The sequence below is a fragment of the Hemicordylus capensis genome, chromosome 4 (assembly GCF_027244095.1).
Source record: "Hemicordylus capensis ecotype Gifberg chromosome 4, rHemCap1.1.pri, whole genome shotgun sequence".
NCBI lineage: Eukaryota > Metazoa > Chordata > Lepidosauria > Squamata > Cordylidae > Hemicordylus > Hemicordylus capensis.
Window position 1 is genome coordinate 110,241,083 of NC_069660.1, and position 16,172 is coordinate 110,257,254.

Sequence of the window (16,172 nt, forward strand, 5' to 3'; positions counted from 1 at the left end):
TGCTATTGCTATTGCTAGTTCATGTATGTATGTAGTAAAGACAGGAGACACCCAGCCATACGTTTTTACTTCTGTTGTCATGGATGCTTACGTACAGTAGATGTACTTACTATAAAAACACTTTAATCCACAATTAATAAACTTATTTATTCACCTGTAAAACACACATCAGTTTCTTTGCTTGTTGGAAAAACATTGAAATTATGTTATTCCGAAATAGAATCTGGCGTAACCCAAAGACATTCTCTGAACCAATAACCTGATTGAATAGCCACAAAGAGTTCACAGTTCACACTTTGAAAGCAACAGTATTGCACATACAGTGCATGAGATCAAGGAAAGGATTGCCTGAAGTATTGCAAGTCCAATAGCTCAGTAGATTTTTCTTTTTTCTTTTTTTTTTTTGCTGCAGTCCCATTAATATCACACTGTAAAGATACACATACATTCTTGAGTGAAGAGGCTATCATCCATTTCATGGATGCTTCTCATCTTGTCAAAAGGGCTTCAGAGATCCCAGAATGGACATGGAAATCCAGACACAGCAAATATGTCACCCAGGCTGTAGCTTGTCATATCTCTATGTTTCAGGGGAAAACCATAACTTCTGCTGAAATTATACGATCTACACAACTATTTAAAATATTAGAGATTTATCTTATTGCATCAGCAAGTCACTACTGCAGGATACCCAGGACATGATTTCATAGGGAATGTCAGAGAAGTGGGAAAAGTGATGATGGCTCTTGCATAGTACAGTTCCCTTTTGTTTCATATCTTTTAACAAATACTGCTTGTGTGCCTAATTGGATATCCACATTGGTGAAGGTTTTTGCGATGCATGCACACCCCCTTGGACGCACAACACCAGAATCTGCCTCCCAGTTATAGTTACCACTCTGCCCCACGTCAAGCAAATTTCTAAGAGGAATCACAGACTTACAGCAAATTAAGGCGTTTGTGTTTAGTTTATCAACCTTAAGAAGACAGTTCAAGTGGTCTGAGGAACTCAGTTTTGGGCATCTAAGTCTAGAGTCGCCAACTGGCCAAAGAAATATGGACCCAGCTTCCTCCTGTGCTATGAACAGCTGCTTGATATGTAGAAACCAGGCATTCATATGCTATATTGTTAATTATCCGGTAAAGCTGCTGGTAAAGTCACCAGTGGCTGAAGCTGTATTACTGCAGTTCTTCTGAAACTTATTTGCCACTGTTAGGGTGTGAACCCACCAATTATATACAGAATTTAGAGTGCAATAATTTTTAATCTTAAAGAGAGTTAACTGAAGAGAAAAGCTCTCTTCTTTCAATTAATATCTATCTAGTACCAGTCATATCAGGATGCAGAAATGGTAGTAGAAGTATAGAGGATTTCAATATGTACTAGATCTGGAATACTGATTAGACTTTCTTTGATGTCATGTTCTTCTACAGTGCTATTCATCTGTATAAAGTTCAATGCTGAAAAACTACCATGGAACACATAGTAAGATAATGGCAAATCAAAGAACAAAACCTAAGCTTATCGAATGCAAGAAGTATTACCTATTTCTTCCTTCCCATTCTACCAATCAAATTTTGAGTGGTTTTCATGCAGCCTAATCCTATGTATATGTACCCAGAAGTCAGGCCCTGAGTTCTGTGATCCACAAGCACTCCATCTAATGTTTGAACACATAGCATCTGTTCAAACATTAGACAGAATACTTGTGGGACGTGGACAGGGCCTGCCGCCACAATTTCGCTCTTTCACACACACAAACATGTTTATGCTTTCTATTGGCTCAGATTGGGTATGTGAACAGACTGGGTACATGACTATCCTCGTATCTATGGGGGTAGCACAATCTTTGTCTGCAGTTAAGTTCCTCTCCTTTCTCCTATGATTTCTTGAACACAGAGCTGACAATGGCATACATCTGTGAGTGATAACTGTGCAGTTAGAAACAGACTACCACAGAACTCTCTCACATCACATACTATGATGTAGAGAAATCAACATTCCTAAGCATGTCATAGTAGAGGGTATGCAAGTTCCCCAAATGAATGGTATAATCTACTGAAAAGACAAATTTAAGGCCAATATGTAGAAGCCATGATAAGGCTGTTTTGTGCTGGTCAACAATAAAGATTATGATAAGGCTGAAGATAAGGCTGTCCTGTGATTCATTGAGTCACACATCCTCTGTCCCTTCAGGCCTCACAAATCATGACCACCAGCCCCTCAGTCAGTTCGGCAGATGGGTTTGTTATGGTAAAATCTGCAAGCTCAAGCTAAGGAGAAAAGAACATCCGTACTGTGTAGTACCAAGATCTCTTTTTGCTTAAGCAACTGTTATGATATGGTATGGTATGCTGTGGACCACTTTCCATGCAGTAGTGCAGATCTTATAAAGAATCTCTTGCATGCATTAGAGTAGCCATACAGAGCCCCACCACCCATGTGCTTTGGTCACAATTACAGCACTGAAATAAAACATGAAGCAACACTGCACTGTTGTGATGTCTTCTACAATGTGATGGCGACACCTCCAAAAGATGTGGACCTAAATAACCATATGCAGAATTCTACTTGCACAATAAGGCTTTCCTGTCTCCCTTCCTGCTTCCTCCTTCACCTTCCTTCCTTTACCTTCCTCCCTTGCCCCGCTGAAAAGCTGCTCATTAGCGTCAGGTTCGGACACCAAGACTGTAAGGGTATTCACATGCACAGCCTAGCCCAGGCTAGGGCAGTCCAGCCTGAGTTAGGCTGCATGTGTGAAGTACCGGGAGTGAGGTCACTCCTGGCACTGCCCCCGCACCAAGCCCCACTTTTAACCTGGCGTTTAGCCAAGGCTCACTTAACCTCGGCCGACAATCATCTGAGCAATCACTGTCAGATTAAACAGCTCCCCCCTGGCCTGCCGCCATTTCTGGCAGTGGACCAGGAGGAAGGAGCAGCTGCTACGAGTGTGGCAGCTGCTCTAACAAGAGCAGTCGCTGCACTCATGCCCCGGGGCATCCTGGGACGCAGGAGGGGCAAGTCCTCCTGCTCCCAGCATTTCCCTTTGCTGCGCTGCCACTCGTGTGGGCATGCGGCAGGGTGGAGGGGAGGACAGCTGCCACCCGTCTGCCAGGGAAGGCAGGTAAGGTCCTGCCTTCCCTGCAGCCCACCCGCCCTCCCCAGCGTGGCCGTGTGAAAGACCTCCATGTGTGATGTTGCACACCAAGCTGTGGCCAGGGAAACCTGCTGAAAGCGAAGGCCCACACAGCTGGTGAGAGCAAAAATGTATTTCATTCACATAAAGGTAGGCTGTTTCATGCCTACATGCTTCATGTAGGCTGCTTCATGCCTACAAAGCATTGTGTAATCACAGTTGTGACACTACTCCCATTGAAAATGTTGGGTGTAGTATTGCAATGGCATGCACGCCTCTCTATCTTCAATCCATGATTCTCTGTGTGGTATGTCAGCCAAGGTAATGAAGTCCTAGCCAGAACACACAAACTGTTCTCTTGGAACATATGTATGTGAACATGTATCTTTGCCTTGCTTACTATCTTTAAAGAAAAATGATACACACAAGGCCAAGTGGTAGAGAGACATAAACAATCACAAGATATACAGTTCTCAGATCCGCTTGCAGGTACTTTATTATTCTACATATAGTCCTCATGTGGCCCTCGCTGTCACTACAGTGAACTGGTGGATTTTTAGAAAGGTCCAGTAACATAATAATTCTCTGTTTTTCAAAAAGAATGTGTGGCAGCTGTTGGATGAGCCTCATGATCATTCTCTTCATAATTATAAAGGAGTGCTACTTCTGAAATAGGCTAGAAAGGCTTATTTTACTTCTCTGGAGCTGATCTGGTGCAAAGTGACAGATGTTTATGCTACTCATAAAGGAAAGAAAGAAAGAAGAGAGCAGACATCCCAGCAAGCAGCAATCTAGAGGGATTTGTGAAAAAGTTACTAAATAATAACAACAATAATAATAATGGAAATCAGGGACTACAAGCACTGAAGGAACTGGAGCGCATGCTTGAGTGAGTCTTTTTTCTGCCACATCTTGGGACTGCAATGATGACAAGATTCCAACCCCATTGCATTCTAGGGAGAAGAAAAGGGAAATTAGTTGTACAGTGTATAGCTCTGAAAAAATAAGGACTGACAATGACTTTAGAAGTTGAAACACCTGGAAATTTTAAGGACAAATATCTATGAGCTGTCCCTGCTCTTTTAAAGGGTCTTGCTACATTCAACTATGTTTTATTGTTGTTTTATCTTGTGTTTATGCTTATTTTATTGAATTTTATTGTTTTATCTTGTTGTTAACCATCCTGGGGTCCTAGGGCAAAGGGTGGTGTGTGTGTGTGTGTATACACACACACACACACACACACACACACATACACACGTGTGTGTGTATGTATATATATCTATATGTATATGTATGTATGTGTGTATATATATAAATTTAAAAATCAATATAATGCTTTTCACTGCAGTAATCTCAGAGCTACCAAAGCAAAGCCTTCCAAAGCGTTACATGGTGGTGATAGTTTTGACATCTAAGCAACATTCATAATGAAAACAATTCAAAAATTTAGCATATTCATAAAGCACTACTTAGTTTATATTCTGCAATTTATTAGCATAAGCAGTGTTGCAGAATTTGGATTTTCTTGATGCAGCATTTGAAATAGTTTGGCTGCAGAATATGTACCTTGTTGGCACATATTAATTGCTGCATCCTGAGCAACAGGTTTAGCAAATCCAGTGATGTAAACTCTGGGTTATTCTCCTGCAGCTAGCAGAATTCTTTGCTTGGCAAATAAAGTAGTAGAGTAGCAAATTCCTTGATGCCAAGGGAAAAGGCACAGAGTCCAATGCCAACCTACATCTCTCCAGTGTCAACACAGTCCAGTGCCACACAGCCCAATGCCAACCTACATCTTTTCTTATGGAGCCAAAGTCCCCTAAGGTGCCACATAAGATAGGACTACTCTCTCCCTCCTGTCCTCCTCCTCCAAAGCCTGGTACTCCTATGCTGGATGAAATAAAGAGGCAGTACCTGGGTCATGGTGATGTAGCAAATGTTTCACATCATGCAAAAGGTCCAGGTTTAATCCTGAGCACCACAGGACAAAGGATCTTAGCAGAGCTGGGAAAGAGCTCTGCCAGAGAGCAACTGCCAGTCCAAGGAGAAAATTCTGAGCTAGATAAACCAATGGCCTAACTGAGTTTTAGGAAAGTTCATGTGTCCACACGTACTACAGCAACACCAATTGTTACTCTTGCATTTGCACTGAGATAGAGGTCAGTCACAGCACAATTAAAGCTGCCATTTCACTTGCAGGGCCGGTGGGGGGGAGCCATAATCTACCATGCAGAAGGTCCCATTGTTTCGTACCCTGGGACTCTCCTATTGCCAAGGAAGAGTACAACATACCGGATGGTACACCTTTGGGGAAGAGACCTATAGTTCAGCAGCAAAGCACATGGTTTGCATATAGAACATTCCAGGATCAGTCCCTGCCAATTGCACTGTAATAGGTGGTAGAGGGAAGCTGCTTTCTAGGATCTTGGAGAGAAAACACAATCTTGTGCTAAGGGACCATTGATCTGACTCATATATAAATAAGGTTTATACAACAGATAGATTTGTAGATTTTGAGACTGTGATGCTATGCATTCTTAGTGATCCATATCCGGTGCCCTGAAGCACAGAATCAGGCTGTTACATGACACTTTACTCCAACAGCTTTTGATACTTAAGTTCAGTTCAGGATCTATAGTCTGCTGGATCAGACAATAACTGTGGGTGGTTTCAGATATTACAGAAGACCATGGTTTATTTCATCTAACTGCAGTGTTATGAACTCAAATTCTGAATGGTTTTTGTTTGTCTTAACCATGGTCTTGTATAATGTCTAAACCCACAATTGTGGTTTAATCTTGGTTTGTACATCCACCCTCATCCACTGAGGAAGGCAAACATAGATCATGGGAGATATGAAGGAGTGGGACTCATACAAATCACAGAGGCTATTCACACGATGGGAGGATATCAGGCTAGCAGAGGCTAGCCCAATTTCCTCCCATCGTGTGAACCACCGGGCTTGGCTGCCAGCCTGGTGGTTCCTTTGCGGGTAACCTGCCAAAGAACCCCTGCCCTTAAACCAGGTTTGCAGAGCGAGTGCTCCACAAACCCGTTTTTTTTTACTCTTGTGTTGCCATGGCGCAACTCCCCAGCCCCTGCCAGCTCCATGGTGGAGCCAGCACTCTCCCCGCAGATGAGCAGCAGTCCGCTCTGGGTGCCCACCGCGGCCGCCCACACGACTGCCGGCTAAGCCCACTCTCCCAGCAAACCCCCTAGAGCCTCAATATGTAGCAAACCAAACCAAGATGTGGTGATTGCCTATTGTGTGAATCCACGTCTGTTAAACGTTAGTTAAAATAAGTCATGGTTCCACATAATGCCTGAACCTCACCATACAGTTTTTGGGAATGCAAATGAGCCAAAGAGCCTGTGCATACTCTCCCACTTTCCTTTTCATTTCTCCTTGTGCAGCACCCAGGTGAACTGAACACTTCCTGTCTTCTTAAGCCACAGTAAGGCAGTTCATATGATGATTAAAAGGGTAGAAGACACATCCTATCCAGGTCTGGGAGCTGGGGAGGAAGTGATCATCTGCTAAGCAGCAACTGGGTTGGAGGGCTTTTCATCCTACCTCATTAAAGACCTGGGTACAGCTACTGGGAAGGATGGAGCCCTCCAAGCCAGCTGTTGCTTAGCAGACAACAGCTTCCTCCCACTCCTACCTTCCTCCCACTCCTAGGAAGGGCACGTCTCCTACCCTTTTAATCACTGCGTGCACTGCCTTACTGTCTTGTAATTTCCAAATGGGGAAACTGCAATCCAAACAAACCAGGATATCAAATCAGAGCTTGATGCTATTTTGTTGGGATTGTTTCAATCAGGCATTGGTGACATAAGAAGCTGTGTTTTAAGAAAACAGGAAATGTTCAATGCAGTCAGACGCCCACGGGGATGAAGAAGAATGGCACGCATGGGTTCATCAGCTAGTTCACAAGCCAACAAATTAAGATTGGTTGGATTGTCTGAACCAGTCCACTGTGTCATCTGTCTTTTAGTACTGCAACATCATTGTGTCACACAAAATAGGGGGAATACTATCAAAAGTGGGCAGGGCTATAGCAATGATAATGTATCACTGAGCACCATGGGAAATGGCCTCAGCACAAATGAAGCTGACCACCTCTGCCTTAACAGAACAGTGGGGTTGTGACTATAGCTATTTATCTAATATAGAGTGCAACATTTTGCTGATATAATGAAACAGGATACATTCTTTGGATAGCAACAATGAAAACTGCCATTTAAGCAAGTAAATATTGGTCCAGAGGATGGTTTGAAGGAACATGCAGCAATTCTACTGCAGAATCTAAGCAGATCTCGCCCTGTATGCTGCCTTGATGGAGACCACGTCTGGGAACCACATTTAAGCTTAACTTTAATTTAAACTCCTTTGACCTCTTCAGGAGCAATGTCAAATATGGACATGGAAACCAAACATACATTCTTTTACAATCCCACTGATTTCTCTCAATGGATTAATTACAGGCTTAACTTCCTCTCATTTGAATTAAAATACTTAATTTTTGCTGAACCATACCCAGTATTTCAGATTCTTAGTTGTGAATTCAAAGAAATAAGGGGAATTTCAAAAGCAGTTTGTAGTATGTCATTGGTAGGAAGGGTATCTACTATGTAAATGAAATGGAATAAACTTCAAACTAGGCTCCAGAAGACCTTGGGGATGCCTGAAGTAGCTCTTTGAAGCCTGACCATCATACCTGCACACACTCACCTTTTCCCTTAGTGCTTGTCTTATGGTTCTCCAGCAGGCTCTAGGTTGATCATTTGTGCAGAGACTTCTTGTTGCTGCTCTCTTTCAGACTGCTGTTCACTCATGGTAATGCTTTCTATCACTGGCAGATTTTCTATTGAAGGGTGGTCTTCTCCTATTTTTCTGTTTTCTCTTTCATCTTCTTCCTCCAAATTGACATCTTCCATGCATTCATCATCTTCTCTTTTCTCAGCTTTGTCACTCTGAGTAATCTGCCTTTCTTTTGCTACTGCACCTACAAAAAGGTCTTCTGTATTGGGATCCTCATGTGATGAAATTCCACTTGGCAAACATTCCACTTCAGGTTCTTCTTCTATATCTTCCACCTTTATCTGTGATACTTCTGTTATCAACTGCTGTATTCCTAATAAGAGAGCTTCCTCCACATCTTTCAAAGATATTATTCCTTCTCCTCTCATCTGTTCTTCTGTGTCTGTCTCCTCCTCTTCCTCCTCCTCCTCAACAGTTCTCCCTTGCTTCTTCATCTGCATGTTAGTTAATGCTTTTGCGCCTGCTACCTCTTTAGATGTGTTTTCCATTTCATCTTTTGGGCCTGCTTCATTCTCTGTTCCCTTTGCTTGGTTCAGTTCGCCTCCTACGAATGCTACATTTTGTGCTGATGATTCAGCTATTAGTTCTGTCTCTGCTACCATATCTCCTGTCACATTGTGTACACTCTGCCTCTCCACTATAGTCATCTCAGAATCAATTTCTTCCTCAGGTCCTGTGTCATCAGACACCACTTCTTCATCAGTCTCTGGATCTTCTTCACCAGTTTCCACTTCACTTTTAACTGCCACTTCACCTTCTGTCTCTTTGGTCTCGAGCTCCCATTTAATCACCACCCCTCTTTCAGTATCTTCAGCCCCCACCTCCCTTTTAACGAACATTCTGCTTCCTGCCTCTTCAGCTTCCACGTCACTATCGAGTGCCACTTCTCTTTCACTGGGGTCTCCCTTCTCTTTAACCACCACCTCTCCTTCTGTCTTGTCAGCCTCCACCTCCCCTTGAACTGTCCCCTCTATTTCTGTCTCTTCAGCCTGCAACTCCCCTTTAACTGCTATCTCGCCTTCTGTCTTGTCAGCCTCCACCTCCCCTTGAACTACCATCATTCTTTCTGTCTCTTCAGCCTCCACGTCCCCTTTAACCATCAACTCTCCCTCTCTCTCTTCAGCCTCTACCTCCCCTTTAACCATCATTTCTCTTTCTGTCTCTTCAGGCTCTGCTTCCCTTTTAACCATCAGTGCTGTCTCTGCCTCTTCAGCTTCCACCTCCCCTTTAACTAGCACTTCCATTTCTGCATCTCCAGCACCCATCTCCTCTTTAACCACCACATCTTTATCTATCTCTTCAGGATCCACCTTCCTTTCTTCCCCTGCCCCCGCTGTTATTTCTTCAGTCACCAGTGCAATAGCTTCTGGGTCTTCTCTCACCGGTTCTTCAGTAAAAGCATCTTCTTTGTCAGTTACCAGCTTCTTAATGCTTTCTTCCTGCGCTGTTTCCTCAGTCACCACTAGGCCTTTGAGTATTGCTTCTCCTTCATTGTTAAGCATGTCTCCTGATTCCTTTCCCCCCGTTTTTATTATTGCTCCCTGATACTTTTTATTTTCTTCTTCTGCTGATGAAATGCTGCCCTCAGACATATCTTCTGTCTCACTTGCTTCAAGAGATGTATTGTCTAGCTCTTCCTCCCACATAACTGGAACTTTCTGGATTATCTTCACTTCAAATGAAGCTTCTTGTGTGAGACTGTCTGATGACTCTTCTAAAGCAGCTGCTTTTTCATCTGTGGAGACACTCTCTTCTTCTTTTGATTCAGGCACTGTAGGCTCTGCTTCCGTGATGGAACCATTCCTCAATTCAATTTTTTCATAGTTTCCCTCTTCCATGTACTCATCTTCCTTCAAAAACATATCCTCCGTAGTTCCAAGTTGCATGTTAGCTTTTTCTACGGCCTCTGTCTTGTGTTCTCTCTCTTGCAAAGGTTCTTCAGACTCAGGCCCTGTTAGCTCTGCTTCCATGATCAAAACATTCCTCAATTCCATGTTTACATAGTTTCCCTCTTCCATGCACTCATCTTCCTTCAAAGACATGTCCTCTATAGTTCCAAGTTGCATGTTAGCTTTTTCTATAGCCTCTGCCTCATGTTCTCTCTCTTGCAAAGATTCTTCCGATTCAGACACTGTTAGCTCTGCTTCCGTGATGGAACCATTCCTCAGTTCAATTTTTTCATAGTTTCCCTCTTCCATGCACTCATCTTCCTTCAAAAACATATCCTCCATAGTTTCAAGTTGCATGTAAGCTTTTTCTACGGCCTCTGTCTCATGTTCTCTCTCTTGCAAAGTTTCTTTAGATTCAGGCCCTGTTAGCTCTGCTTCCATGATCAAAATATTCCTCAGTTCCATGTTTACATATTTTCCCTCTTCCAGGCACTCATCTTCCTTCAAAAACATGTCCTCTATAGTTCCAAGTTGCATGTTAGCTTTTTCTACAGCTTCTGTCTCGTCTTCTCTCTCTTGCAAAGATTCTTCAGATTCAGGCACTGTTAGCTCTGGTTCCATGATCAAAACATCCCTCGATTCCATGTTTACATATTTTCCCTCTTCCATGCACTCATCTTCCTTCAAAAACATGTCCTCTATAGTTCCAAGTTGCATGTTAGCTTTTTCTACAGCTTCTGTCTCGTCTTCTCTCTCTTGCAAAGATTCTTCAGATTCAGGCCCTGTTAGCTCTGCTTCCATGATCAAAACATTCCTCAATTCCATGTTTACATAGTTTCCCTCTTCCATGCACTCATCTTCCTTCAAAAACATGTCCTCTATAGTTCCAAGTTGCATGTTAGCTTTTTCCTCAGCTTCTGCCTCATGTTCTCTCTCTTGCAAAGATTCTTCCGATTCAGACACTGTTAGCTCTGCTTCCGTGATGGAACCATTCCTCAATTCAATTTTTTCATAGTTTCCCTCTTCCATGCACTCATCTTCCTTCAAAAACATGTCTTCTATAGATCCATGTTGCATGTTAGCTTTTTCTACAGCCTCTGTCTCATGTTCTCTCTCTTGCAAAGATTCACTTCCTTCAAAATCAGCTTCTTCCAGAGTTTTCAATGACTTCTCCACAGTGTCCTTTTTAACAAATATAGTCTCTAGAGGCTCATCAGACTCAGCCACTTCTTCTATAACCACCTTTGCCTTATGTGCTTCCTCCTCCATAGACTTATTTCCAAGCAATTCTCTAGTCCCCAATATTTCTGCTGTCTCTTCTGTATCTTCCTCACCTTCAGATGCCTCCCCAATAGCCATTAACCCCTCTGAAAAATTCTGGTACTCTTCTTGCTCCCTTTCTAACTGGCCTTCCTCCAATATTTCCTGTCCCTCAGAGGCTACATTTTCTAATACTGTGTCCTTCAGCAATTTGAATCCTTCCACTTTTATCTTCCCCTCAGATTGTTCCTCATATGTTACTTGGTTTTCTATATTGTCCATTTCCAGATCCAATTCTACTGCTTTCTCCAGTTCTGTCTCTTCTGTCATAAGCTCATTCTTTACGGCCTGTTTTGCCATAAGAACTGATACATTTTTGGCTGGAACTTCTTCATCCAGAACTATTTTCTGGGGGCCTTCTTCATCTATAAGCTCCACTTCCTCAAGTGCTCTTTCTTTGCCCACCATCTGTCTCTCTTGTTCCACTTCCTCTGCAACCTTCTGTGACTCAAGCTCATTTGATTCTTCTGCCAAGGAATCTCCATCTGGTACTATTAAAATAAGCACAGCATGAGTTGTAATTTGTGATAACTCTATTAGTATTAGGATTTTAAAAATACACCTTTAGGAGAGGTATCAGATTTTTTACCCTCCCTTGCTCAACCCAGCCATTTTGAATAAGACCTGCTTTTGATAAGACCTGCTCTGTGTGGTGTATCTTGTTTCCCTATGCTTTCTTTGTGGTAATCTGTGGTCTATATTATGCAAATTAACTTGTGAGGGGTTGATCTCTGGAGGATTCTGTCTCATGGCAGAATACTGGACTCGATATTTTAATCCCATGGAATTACATATTTTATCAGTCAAAGCAGTGATTGATAAAATAATCCATTGACGATTTCAATAAGAGAACCTTGCCATACTGTGGCCTATGTTTATTTTCAAATTTTATATTCTCCCTTCCTTAAAAACTTTACTTTATTCAAAGCTGCCAAGAGCATAAATAATTAAAACAATAAACAAAAAAATTAAACAGCACATTAAAATTATTTGTTTAATAATCAGCAAACAGAACTGATAAAAACCGGAGACAAAACATGGACAGCAAAAACATACCTAAGAAGGCTTGCTGCAAAAGAAAAGTCTTGGCTGCTCACCTTTTGGTTAAGCAGCAATAAAGCCACTCACACTTCTTTTGGCAGGGCACTCCATTATCTTGGTGCCACCACAGAAAAGACCTTGTCTCTTGTGCTACTTGCCATGCCTCAGGTGGCAAGAGGACCTAGAATAGGACCTCAACAGATGATCTCATTGGTCAAGAAGATTTATTTGGATAAAGACATGATACTCTGGTCCCAGGCTATTTAGGCCGTTTGTTGTTGAATGCATGTTGAGTGCATCCATCAATCTATGCCCGCTGGAGTAGAGAGGCCCCATGCAGCATTAATTCCTCCTCAAAGGGAGGAATGACCCATCAGGATTTCCTGAGGCATCCCATGCTGCCACTTGCAAGTATCCCCGAGACCTAACAGAAGGTGGGTAGATGCTGAGAGACAATAATAACTGGGCAATAATAATTAGTATAAATCAAAAAGGATGAAAAACAAGTTGATTGGTAGGAGTGTGCACAAAACCAGTTTGCCCTGTTCAGTTCATTAAAAAAAATTTTTTTTTAATGCATTTAAACTCACTGCCTCCCAGTCCAGGGGTGTCTGTGCAGCCATGGTGGTGGTGGGTCTGCAGAGGTTCCCTCTCCACCCGCTGGCTTCCATTTATTTCCAAATAGCCTGGTTCGGGTGGTCTTTGGCCCATTCTAGGCCATTGGGCATGTGCAGCAGCCTCCAAAATGGCCACCATTATGGAGGACAGGCCCGGAACAGGCTGAAGACCACCCAAACTGGGCTATTTGGAATTAAATGGAGGCCAGCAGAAGGAGAGGGAACCTCTGGAGACTGGGGGCCAGCAGAAGGAGAGGGAACCTCTGGAGACACACACACCCCGTGGCTGTGCAGAAGCCCCCGGTCCAGGTGGCGGTGAGTTTAATTACGTTTAAAAACTTTTTTAAAAAAATTAATGAACCCCCAAATCTGAACCAGAGGTTGTTCAGACCGAGATCAGGCTGAACAGGGGCCAGTTCGGTTTCAGGGGTGGATCTACAATCGAACTGGCCATGTTCGATGTCAAATGGATTCCAATTCAAACCCGTTCGCACATCCCTCATGATTGGACCATTTTCTATGCTTTTTTCCATGTGTAGACTGCAGCATCTCAATCTTTGATCCCCCAATTCCAACTCTAAATTATGTGGTAGATACCTAAGCAGACAGGAATCAGTGAGGCTGAGCAGTGTTGCCATGGCGTTTTTCACACAGGTCTTTTAGATCACATCTCCTCCGGAATGGAGGGTGTTCAATCACATATCAGCCAGATTTACCCCCAAAGTCCCTGAGAGTTGTCAGGGAGCACTTCATACATGATTCAGGTTTTTAATTGCGCATTACGGATGTAGCCCGATTTATATCCATGGTTTAAAAAATCCACTTTTTGCATTGGTTTTTTTGGGCAACTTCGAACTCGCAGTAAAGTCCAACAGTAAAATCGTAGTAATGCCTGCTATGTGAAAAATGCCCAGGTGGCTTGAGAGAATGGTTTTTGCTAATTGGTGATTATACTTCTATGGGACCCCATTGTGAGTGTTGAGTGTAGGGTGTTCCCCTCTCTCAAAGTCAATTGTTCTCCTGTGCAACTCCCATTCATTTCAATGAGATGCACTGGTAAAATTCTCAGTGGATCATATCTAGTCATGTGGCAGAATGAATCCTATTTATTGTCAAATAACCCTAATTACTTGCTAGATACAGATTGTATGAATCTATGCTTTTTTCAGGTTAAAAGATTTCCTGGCTCTGAACCAAAGGAAGCTGGCAGTGCTTACATTTAATTGATATAAAGATTTAAAGGCCATGCACACAACCTTCTCCTGTGGCTGGGAGGGCAGGCAGGGGTGGGAGGGAGGGAAAGCAGGGTTAAACCTACACCACCACCCCCCGACGATCAGTGGTTCCTTCTTCGGTGCACAGCCATGCACCCACACAATCTGCACTGCTCTCAACAATGCAGATAGCTGGGAGCTGAGAAAATGAGTCCCGGCCTCCAGGTATCCCACAATGCACCATGCGACAAGTGCAGTGCATTATGGGATTCCCCTGGGATTCCCTCTGTGTATGCTCAGGCTGTGTGCAGCCCGAGGACACACACAGCCCTGGCCAGGATAAAAAGGCAGGTTAGGTGGGACAGCAGTGCCGGGATCAGTCTCAGTCCTGGCACCCCACACGAGCAGCCTAAACTAGGCTGGGCTGCCTTAGCCTGGCTTAGGTTGCTCGTGAGAATAGTTTCTTAAACTAGTTTGGGATTAAATTTGATTTCAAGTGCAACTAGTTTTCTTTGAAACTTTGAAAATCTATCTCCTTTAGTTGGATACTCTATGAGCACACAGTCTGTAGCGCTCATTCTTAATTATGTTCAATAAACTGTGCTCTGAAATTTAAATTTATTTTGGAATGTATAAGAAGAAAGAGTTGTTCTGGCTGGTGTGCTTGTATAAATTTAAACACCCTGCAACAAAAATTGTAAGGGCTGATGGCATCCATCATCTGTGCCTTTATGTGTGACGTTCAATGAACAATGCAATCAAACCTGACAAATCTTGGAATCAAAAAGCTGCATCTGGGGGGAATAGAGCTGACAAAAGTGGTTATAATTCAACCAGATGAACAAGGGAGAAGAAAAGCAGCATTACAGCAAAAAGCACCATTTGCCTGGTGACAAAATTGTTTATAGAAGCAGGACAATTTGAACAGTATTGTATGAAGGTGAGAAAAGCATCTAAGTCTTTCTGCTTCACCCTCTGATCATTCCCATCAAGCACATGCATATCTACCACATAGATCAAGGCTTTAAGTAGGGTTTTAGGTAATGAAGGCGCAAACGAGATGTTATGAGCAATGCATAGCAGCTGCTGACCCATTTCTCCTTACATTGTCAAGTAAAAGACAGTGGCTTCCACACCATGAAGTCAACCATTGTTCTAAGCAAGATGCCCACATGCAGCTGCATTCTACTTCAACATGCCACTTTCACACAGAGCCTTTGTGGCTCTTAAGCACAACTTCATTGCTATAGCATCAGTGCTTCCGCTGGGAATCATGAGAACACCATCACTACAGTGATGGCACTGCTTAGGAACCACAGAAGCTCTGCACATTTGCAAGTAGTGGCGGTGTATTTTTCAGTAGGACACAGCAGCAAGTGCACATCTCGCTTAGAACAAGGGTAGACTTTGCGGTATGCAACCAAGCCAGTGGCCCATGTGTTGTGCAGTGTAATGTGGGCACTACTGCAGGCTTGTAGTGCAAAACACTGATGGCCTTGTGCTTTTCCTGAACAGCATAATACTTCAGGTGAGTCCAAATGCTAGAAGTGCTGAAGGTCAAGCAATGTGTTTCCAATCAAAGTAGCATTTCTGATGTGTAGGTATTTTCACTGTTGCACAAAGGCACAAAACTTAACCAGCACTAAGCTAGGAGACTGTAGCGAGGAAGCCTGAGTAGACTGATACCACCTTTCTTTTGCTTCTCTGGATGTTGGCCATTGTGGGTATAACTGTGCGGGGGGGGGGGTGTTCAGAAAGGGGACACTAGTCACAAGGTGGATCAGCTTGGTGAATATATGGCTATAAGAACATAAGAAGAACTTTGCTGCATCAGACCAAGGGACCATCTAGTCCAGCAAACTGTTAACCACTGAGGCCATCCAAATGCTTCTGAGAAGAACATGTACACACAGCACTCTGTTACTGTCTGCCTCCCAGAAACTGCCATCTGGAAGTATACCACCTATGAAACAGGAGCCTCCATTTAGCCCTTATGGCCAATAGCTATTGCTAGGATAGATTTGTTACTTTTTTAAAAAAGCCATCTAAGCTAATGGCCATCACCATGTTCCAATACGTTTCACAAGGCATTCTGTGAAGAAGTGCTTTTTCCTTTGCTTCCTAAC

The 16,172-nt window shown here is 43.0% G+C and overlaps 1 protein-coding gene across 7 annotated transcripts in view; it reads right to left on the reverse strand.

The window, feature by feature from the left end:
* Positions 1-3,607: 3,607 nt before the first annotated feature.
* Positions 3,608-16,172, reverse strand: part of ERICH3 (glutamate rich 3) — a 120,059-nt gene continuing 107,494 nt past the window's right edge. For all 7 annotated transcript variants that reach the window (XM_053244571.1, XM_053244573.1, XM_053244570.1 and 4 more), the window contains 2 exons: positions 7,876-11,665; positions 3,608-4,090 (listed from right to left, as the gene is read on the reverse strand). In XM_053244571.1, coding sequence (XP_053100546.1) covers positions 7,896-11,665 — 3,770 coding nt within the window. In that variant the 3' untranslated portion in view covers positions 3,608-4,090; positions 7,876-7,895. The remainder of the gene's footprint in view (positions 4,091-7,875; positions 11,666-16,172) is intronic.